General features: G+C 38.4%; 1 protein-coding gene across 2 annotated transcripts in view; it reads right to left on the bottom strand.

Moving 5' to 3' along the window:
* Positions 1-5,200: 5,200 nt before the first annotated feature.
* The window catches only part of LOC137503009 (uncharacterized), a 43,543-nt gene continuing 38,746 nt past the window's right edge, over positions 5,201-9,997 (bottom strand). For both annotated transcript variants that reach the window (XM_068230359.1, XM_068230360.1), the window contains exon 7: positions 5,201-5,399. In XM_068230359.1, coding sequence (XP_068086460.1) covers positions 5,338-5,399 — 62 coding nt within the window. In that variant the 3' untranslated portion in view covers positions 5,201-5,337. The remainder of the gene's footprint in view (positions 5,400-9,997) is intronic.

Below are 9,997 nucleotides of genomic sequence, written 5' to 3'. Positions count from 1 at the left end.
GGTGAAGTGAATTTGCGGGAATGTGCCGTGTGGTTTTGGAAGATTGGAAGTAGAAGGTACATTGATGTTAATATGTGTGTCCGATATCTTTGGTTTTGGAAACAAGTGCGAAGCTGGTGCGTTGAGTGCAAATGTGATGCTAGCCTTACCTAATTGGTCAAGCAGTTGTATTATAATGAAAATCTGAACTCTGATTGGTGGAGAACCTGTATCATAACGAAACTTGAACTATACTGAGCCTCATTAAGATTCAGTTTTCTGGCATATAATATTCATATTTCGGCATCGTCGAGTATAAAAAACATTTAAGCTGTTTAGGCCTTAGTAGCAATCCAACTGATGACTCCCCCCGCTACACTGGGGCAAAACGCTGGTAATTTCACGATTGATGAGCCTAATGAGCTTAAATTGTTTTAACATTTTGTAATTCGATGAGATTAAGTCATGGTTTCCTTCTGGTAACTTAATATTTGATAATTACTTATTATTTTGTTTGGTGTAGTTAAGGCTATAAAGCCTTCCTTTACTATGAACTAACGTTAACAGCTACCCAAGTTACTAGGAAATAATTTTAAGAACTAACGTATAAAATAATGGTAACAATATTACAAATTTAATAATAATATTAATAACTAGAGGACTCGTGCAGATCTGCATCATTCCTTATAAACAGGTCAGATAACTCATTTTGACACACCTGCTGTAGTCATGTTGTTTTAATGGTATTTAATAAGCGCGTAATGGTATGCCCACAGTTCGTAGTCAGAATTCATCCATTCCTAATGCCACTGTTTGGTAAAAATCTATCCATATATTCGCTCTTTTATCGTGCAATTCTTGATGTAAATCTGGCATTCTGTCGTAGAAGGCAATGGTATTTTTAATGGGATTTCTTGTATATAGAACTGTTCTCTTGTGAGCTCATAAGTTAGTCTTGAAAGAGCATTTCTTGCCAGGCAGAGAGTTTTCCTAAAGATAACATGGCCGTCACTCTTTGCCGTGTATCTAGGTTATCCTTCGATAGGTGTTCCCAGATAATGTCTAAGGCGTATGTCATGATGGGGTCTGTTTGTACGTAGACATTTTTCTCGTAACAGCATGTAAGTTATTAGGAACGCTCTGCATTCTGTTGAATATATTTGGAAGCTTGGAAAGGTTATAGAATCAAAGAGTATTTAGCAGGTAATAGTATTCTTTCATGATCAGAGGAAGGGTATACTCTCTCGCTTGACAGGTAGTAATCAAACATGGCTGCATGCAATGAGACATATCAGAATATTACTGAAAGTTGCTTAACAACCTGTTAACTACAGAATGTATTTCGGATTAGGGTAAGCCTACGCCTGCAATTATTGGAGTGATCATTTAATGATTTTATTTTATAATGCTAAAAATCGACTAAACTTAGAGGCATATCAATGTCTCAAGACTCACCGGCAGGTAATTCCGGAGAGAATAGAACAAAAGTGAAGCATATCGACCCAGAAAAACTGGAGCATCATTAAGAGTCAGCTGTTTTTAGTAAACTCTTAATATATATAGATGATAGTCAATGATGGGATCAATGATTTAGTAGGTTCCACCTTAAGCTAGCCAAAGAGGGGAAAATTGACACGTATCTCATATATACTGTATTTCGAACAATTTTACAATTACAAGAATTTTTATTTATCACAAACAGTGTAACTAAAATACTTACTTGCTAAGGACGGGTTAAATGCGACATAATAACACTGCCCTTGAGGCGGTAGAGGTGGGATTCCTCTGAGTTCGATGGAAAAACCAACCCTGAAGGGTAAACAGATCAAGTAAGTAAGTGAATTTAATTGGATGTTGCTGATTGTGGTTTAGAAACAGATGAAGTTTCACAGGACCTTCTGTCCTTGTGTCCTTCTGTACCGCGTCATCTGTTGACGAATGAACGTACCAATTCCACTTCTGTTGGGTAACATCTAAATTCAAACATCATTGTTTTAGAAGCCTTTCTCGTGGACAGTCGAGATTTTCTTCCGATGACGCAGAGGAGAGTTTTCTGCCAAACGTAAAGAATTTCACCTTACCTTTCTGACACAGCATAAACCCTAAAGCCTGTATCATGTCTAAGTACGGGTCGTGAAAGCATCAATGGCAACATATAGACTATTTTTGATCGAGAAACAACTACAATCTTGATTAATTAGTTTCATTTTCCGTATTGATAGTTAACATGTAATATAGATAAGAAAAGGTTCCACGTTATCGATACCAATTTTATTTATATAAGATTAACTTACAGGACCGGTTTCGACTTTTTGATCAGTCATCATCAGCTGTACATTGGTACCTTTACGTAAGTCAAATATTGGTTGAATTGCCTTTCAGAATGGAGAAGTTGTGGGGAAGCACTATGTCCATGTATTCAAATTGGACATGTTTAAGAGTGATTTTAATGTGTGTTATGCATTTTATAGTGTTTAATATACCTGTACTTGTTAAAATTAGCTAATTTACACAAATTTTAGGCCTTAAAAAAACTTTTAACTATCTAGTTTGTACCATATAACCAATTTTCACTCTTAAACATGCCCAATTTGAATACATGGACATAGTGCTTCCCCACAACTTCTCCATTTGGAAAGGCAATTCAACCAATATTTGACCTATGTAAAGGTACCAATGTACAGCTGATGACTGATCAAAAAGTCGAAACCGGTCCTGTAAGTTAATCTTAAATAAAATTGGTATTGATAAGGTGGAACCTTTTCTTATCTATATTACAAACAACTACAATAAGAGATTCACTTTTTCCATCCCATCCATATCTTGTGAACTTACAGTTTTTTTGTTTTTGAAACCATGAGTTCCCTACAAGGTGTTCCTCAGACAGAGATCAAGGAGTCTAGTTCCTTCTGGGTTTCGTGGACACCATCCATATGCTCCTAGGATACTTTCATATCCATCTCTTACAGTCCTTACTCGAGAATTCATATCCCATATAAATGTATGTATTTCTCTAGTAATCATGCTATTTATTAATTTAGTGCTAATTTTACTCTTGATTTGTGTAAAAGCAATTATTTTCCACTTAGGACAAAAATTATAATTAAATTTCATGAATACATATTGTTCACATTACCCTATGAGTGCAACCATGTGGATAACGTGTCTTGATTCAGAGTCCGTTGCATAAGTCTTGCAAAAAGAATCTTGCCTCTGACTCCGATGTGGACTACCACTATGAACACAACAAAGACCCAATAAAGAGGATTTGGTCAAAACTGGCAAAGACTGCAAGGAACTGTAACTTGGCCTCTTAGATAATACACGTGTAAGAGACACAAAGAAATTAAAGAAGAACAGGAATAAAGGCATAAAGATAAGTTAATTAAGGAGAGAAAAAAATCAAAAGGTCAGAGACTGACAAGCAAAACAAGGAGGTCAATCTAATTGTTTGTTAGCGTAATTGGCTCTTAAACTATATAGGATTCATGGTTTATCACCTCTCTCTCTCTCTCTCTCTCTCTCTCTCTCTCTCTCACCTTAATGTAAGCCAAGATGAAAACTCTGGTATAATGGAATGGCATCTACCTCAATTAAATGAGAAACATAAATTCAGGTGAGTTCAAAGTATTTCTTTTATGCATATCAGGACCAAGCAACCATAAGTTAAAGGAGAAACAGAACTCTACCATAACATTCTCCGTTCCAGTCCAAACGTTAAGACATAATGCCCCTAACAGTAACACCAGAATAAATAAAAACCATATCGCCGAGAATAAGATTGTTGAGTAAAAGATCTTAAATTAGAAGAGGAGGGAAGGATGCACAGACCTCAAAATTAAAGCAAAGAAAAAGGGGAGGTTTCCATGATCGCACACCATATAAACAAATATAAAATAGAAAGGCCTTCCGTTAAGAATAGAACATACAGTAATCAACAAGAAAATAGGTGAAAGCCAATGAACGCAATGCGTAATGCATAATAAGTAAATTAGACACAAGACCAGAACCACCCTTGCCTACACGGAGACCATCATGTTTAGGTTACCGATAAGGGGACACACACACACAGGCCAGATGCATAGGAACATCAGCCACACAGCACTTAAAAAAAACAACCGCTTTCGAGCTCAGACTATAGGACCAACAAGTGGTACATCATTGGGAGACTGGGTGGTCTCCATCCAATACATACAGAAAGCAATATGTGGTGGACAAAGAAATATACAGAACAAGTGATCAAATAATAGAACATGGGCTCAAGCGGTATGTTAAAGAAGTGACACGAGTGAAAGGTCTCGGACAGCACACAGCAAATGATCCCATACACATACATGAATCCGTGTCACTCTTTTTCCAAAACATAGCGGATCGGTAGAGGAAAATAACGAAAGAAGCGTGTAAAAGCAAAGTTAACACACAAATAAATTAGAAACACATGTAATGAGAGGAGCCTTTCCAACCCAACCATGGCGAGCATAGGATGAAGCAATTATCAGACCAAGAGAAGATGAAAGAAAAATACCTCAGATATATAGGCAAATTAACAATCTTGAAAGGCCAAATATCATACAATGACATCTTGAATCTGTTAAAATATCCTTTATATGCCACAAAGGTGACTTGGAAATCCATCACTTCCATATTCTCACATCAAAAACTCTCCACCCAACCAACCAGCAAGTTAACCCAACAAGATGGGGCAGAAAAATGCTTTTACATATGCTGACGCACGAGGTACCATCTACTGGAATTTGGAAAAGTTTACGTAGTAGTAACAACACATGATGGGAGAGAGTTTTTTTTGCTATTTGCTTTACGTCGCACCGACATGGATAGGTCTTATGGCAACGATGGGATAGGGAAGGGCTAGGAGTGGGAAGGAAGCGGCCGTGGCCTTAATTAAGGTACAGCCCCAGCATTTGCCTGGTGTGAAAATGGGAAACCACGGAAAACCATCTTCAGGGCTGCCGACAGTGGGGTTCGAACCTATCTTCTCCTGAATACTGGATACTGATCGCACTTCAGCGACTACAGCTATCGAGCTCGGTAAGGGAGAGAGTAACAGTTCACAATTGATATAGGACATCGCTAGGAACGCGACGTCTTCAGAACAGGCAAATGTACCATAAAGTGATATGGTGTGCTTGACACAGCAGGACTCAATTTCAAGGTTCTTGAGACGATAATTATTAAATTTTTTTTTTTAATTTTTGCTCATATAAAATACAAAATGTAAAAAACACATTTAAAATGCTTCATAAATAAATTAAAATCAATTTAAAAATTAATGCTCTTGAGATTTTGCATGTTCCATTTTTCTCTCTCTTTTTTTGGTGCCAGATGTTTAGTTTCACTTCAATTTTTCTGTGCTTTCCTCTTGGTGCCAGATGTTTGGTTTTGATGGTTTTTCATTCCTCCTGGAATATAATAAAGGCATATTAGGATTAATTTCATGTCAGAGAGAAGATTTATCTCCCACAGAGAACAGCTATTAATGCAACAGCTAAGGAAGTAATGTTTATCCTTATGAGTAAGATGTTTTTATTTTGCTAGTTGCTTTACGTCGCCCCGACACAGATAGGTCTCATGGCGACGATGGGATAGGAAAGGGCTAGGAGTAGGAAGGAAGCGGCCGTGGCCTTAACTAAGGTACAGCCCCAGCATTTGCCTGGTGTAAAAATGGGAAACCACGGAAAACCATTTTCAGGGCTGCCGACAGTGGGTTGATGATGTTTAAAGGGGCCTAACATCTAGGTTATTGGCCCCAAGATGATATAATTTCAAAATAAGGTGAACTTATCACTTTAATTGTTCTTTTGTATAATAGTTTATTCCATACAGTGTAGACACATAGAAAAGAGGAAGAGAAAAGTAATAAAAAATAGAATTAACACAATGGCAGGTCAGTGTGTTATCAACAAGGATGGCAAGGTCCACCTATTCAGGAGCAGCAGCAGCAGCAGCAGCAGCAGCAGCAGCACATATCTGGACTAGTTTCTGGGGTGATTTTCAGCCTTAATTTCATAAGTAGAAAAGACATTGCATGCAAATTACAATCTCCAATAACATGATATTATGTAAGACATCAAATTGTAGTATAAGTTTGTAACTGGCACCCAATTATTATATGCTCAGTTATTAGACGTGCCATCAAGCTTCGGAACTACATGGTGTTTCATGACAATCAAAGGGGTTTTGACCAATACACCCGGTACTTACATACATACCTCAATTTTGGAAGCAGTTTTACAGCACACTAGGCAAAAAAATGACTATGCATGCATTATTTTTTTGGACGTTCGAAAAGCTTTTGATAACGTCGGCCATGTGCAACTCCAAAGCACATTGGGGTTGATCGGAGTGCCTGAAAAACTGACGAGGTACTACTACTCTACAAGACTGAAACGTTAACAGATACAGACCCAAAAACAGGGAACAAAACCCATCAAAATTAATTGTGATGTGCTTCAAGTCTCCCCTTTGTCACCGGCATTATTTAATATCTCTACCAATCATATTGTGGGAGAACTATCTGAAGATTCTTTAGCAGGTAATTATGGTTACTATTGCAAACGAGCAGCCTAACCTCACTGTGATTTGCCAACGATGTGGTAATATTTGGAAAAAAAACACCGAATCTGCCGCCGAACTAGCTAGGATCCTCGTGGAATGATTTAAGGAACTCTGCCTGGACATCAGCTTGTCTTTCTATGAAGAAAGGTCAGCTAATGGAGGAGAATATCATCATAAATGACAACTGCGAAATTAAATCACAGTGCAATTTGCTATTTAGGTGTGAACTTCATTAATGAAACCATACTTGACAAGATGCAAAACAAGATTTACGCCCCGATTGCTGCAATCAGACCAGAAATTTTCAATTTGAAATAGTTCAATACTACCTACTCTTATTTACCCACTTCAATTTACTCCCCTAAACAAGATCCCTCAAACTTTTCTATCAGATGCAGATAAAATATTAAAGAGTGGAACTAAAGAACTATTACAACTACCGGCAGATGTTCTGGATCACATGGTGTATACCGAAAGGAAGAATAAAGGCCTCGGGTTTGTTTCAAGTCACTTGAGAAGCCAAACTGCAGCATATTAACATCTGTAATAAATTAACGCTTGCTACATTAATGCAACTAGAGACTTGGAGCAAGATTGTATAATCTGTTTGCAAAATCTAGGCACAGAAATGAATGATCCAAGTTATGTCCAAAAAAAGCCATCTTCCCAATGTAAGGAAGGTCCAACAGATAATACGAGACAGAGAAGTTCAGTCATGGACGAAGCTCCTGCACAAAGGAAAGGGTGTTGGGCTCTTCCAGTAATACACGCCAGGGAACAAATGGAGAAGACATTACCAAGGCTTATCCTATGCGGAATGGAGGGAGGTTATCAAGATGACAGCGAATGTCTGCGCCGTCCACTCCGTGCCTGGAAGGTCTCAGGACAACACCCTTTGTAGGCGTTGCCACAGACCACGAAACTCTTGCCCATGTCCTAAGTGCCTCTCCTCAAGGGGAGGTAAATTCCCACCACCGTTCAATAAGACACATGAACGGCGATCTCACCGAGGGATCACTGTTTCACGGTGCACGAAGAGGTTTCTGGTCTAGCTACCGGTGGGAGTAACAGGCATATTGACATGATAGCCTTTCAACCAGGTAGCTAGCAAGGACTAATCTTAGATCCCACAATACGCTTCGAGTCGCACATTGGCCAGGCCGAAGAGGTGGACGCCGAGAAGTCTTTACCAGCCAACCATGAACTGCTATAAATACAGATATCACCTAGACAATATTTCAGTCCATGGACTCGTGATCAGAGCTCGAGGCACAATCCCTGAATTTCTTGTACAGCTATGGGATTCTCTTGGTCTCAACCAGACGGGACTTCACGACATCGCTATCGCACCAATACGAGGTTCAATATCCATACTCCATAATCATCTACTGTATATAACGTTTGACGAGCTGTACATCATGCCACATTCCAAATTTATTACAGAGTCCTGTGATGGTTATTTCTGTCTGGCACACCAGCAAACTCACCAGTAAATTAGAAGACAAAATACTGTAGTCGACATACTTTGTCCTTGTGGCACCCTCCTCATGGGGGAAGTTGTATTAAAAAAGTAATATAACTTTAGGACCATGGTGTCTTCATATATAGATCAGATTTTAACTCTTTCCGGTCTGGAGCGGACGAAATTACGCGCAGGCCGTGCAGCGGGCATGGCCCGTACTAAGGTTTGACAATTCACTAAAAATCTAGAGCGAGCTATGCACACATTCTGGTGGTTACATCGTGTTTCTTCATGTATTAGTTACGAGAGTATTTAAGCAGATGGCAGTATTATATGTCTAAGAGAATTTACAATATTTTCGATCAACATGCATCAGTAGATGTTGTCACTCAGTGAGCTCTAAGACATGGCTTCTCGCGGCAAACTTGTACTTGACGAAAGTGATATTTTCGATATTTTATGATATAAGTTTATGCGCAAATTAACATTATTGACATATGAATTCGAAAGAACTTACATTTCATTACGATGGGTGTTCGTTTTACGGCCTAGCTTATGTTCCCACGTATTTCAAATTTGCGTGAATACGTAAGATTGTCTTCACATTAGTAAAGTTGTCTGTTTAGAAAACTATTTTCTCTTTCTCAGAAGTCTCTTGTGGTAAATAGAACAATATTTTTATATCCGAGTAACTTTTGTCAAATTTATCAATTAAAATAACATTTCATAAGAGCTCCCATTTTCATTATTGAAATTATTACTATTATTATTGAAAAATTATTTTTATATCGTACTCATTGTTTTGTAATTGCAATGCACATTTTATATTAGCAAATTAGGGTAAATATAATGGTATTTCAGGGAACTGTGTTTGCTTAGTTATCAGTCAGACATTTTTTCCATTCGCAAAAAATGGTAAACGTAAACAATTTTAAAATCTCAAAGTGATAGTTGACAATACAAATAGCGTTTTTCAAAACTAGATGCTCAAAAACAAGCACAAAGAAAAAGAATCGTGCAAATTTATCCTACAGGTACAGAGATATAATGTTTTAAATATTTTTAAAAATGCCCAGCCTAGTACGTTTGTTAAGAATATTAAGGCCTAGACTGGAATGGGTTAAACACCAACGAGAACGCAAGATTAGAACCACATCAAGTGACATGGGAACAATTATGTATAGTATATCAGGGAATATTATTTTAACCTCCCTTGTTTTAACATTATTACGTACTGTTTTACATTAAGATCACATATTTTCTTACAAGGACAAGTGACCTCAAATTTTAGATGCATGTGCAAGCATCAGTTGGAATAGACTTACGTTACTATAAAAATATAAGGGGTGATCAAAAAGTTTCTGTTCCATAGCCGTACAGTCCTGAATCACGATACCAATCGGGCAAAAAATCTACCTAAGCATTGAGGTACTCATCCCACCAACGCACCAGGTTAAAGATCCCTGTGTGGTAAAACACCATGTCCTGCTGCGTGAAGAAGTCTAACCACCTGCTCCATGTCCTTGTCCGACAGGAAGTGTCGACCTTCAAAGCCTATTTGAGGGGATTGAATGGTTACACGCCGGTTTACCCTAATCGCCTCTCCCACCACCCATTTGTTGCCCGTAATAGATGAGGCTAGCCTAGGAGATTGTCTGGCATCTTGTGTGAAACGCGACCTGCACGGAAATTGGTGCAATATTCCACAACAGTGGTTTACCACAGACATGGTGGCCCATACACAGTCTTCATTCTCTGATGGATGTGCATCGCTGTTTGTTCTTTGGCAGCCAATAACAGAATAACAGCACATTGGTCTTGTTTGGGCGCATTTGGTAATAACATCGCCATAGGTTACGTGGCTGCATTTAACACATGCACCTCGCCACGACATGACTCCCACACTAATCTTCTTCTTCATAGTACCGTATCAGGTCCCCCTGACGTTGGCGATCACTGTGGCGAATGCAGAACGATCTC

This window comes from Anabrus simplex, chromosome 14 (assembly GCF_040414725.1).
Source record: "Anabrus simplex isolate iqAnaSimp1 chromosome 14, ASM4041472v1, whole genome shotgun sequence".
Lineage (NCBI taxonomy): Eukaryota > Metazoa > Arthropoda > Insecta > Orthoptera > Tettigoniidae > Anabrus > Anabrus simplex.
This window is presented reverse-complemented; position numbering and strand designations above follow the sequence as displayed.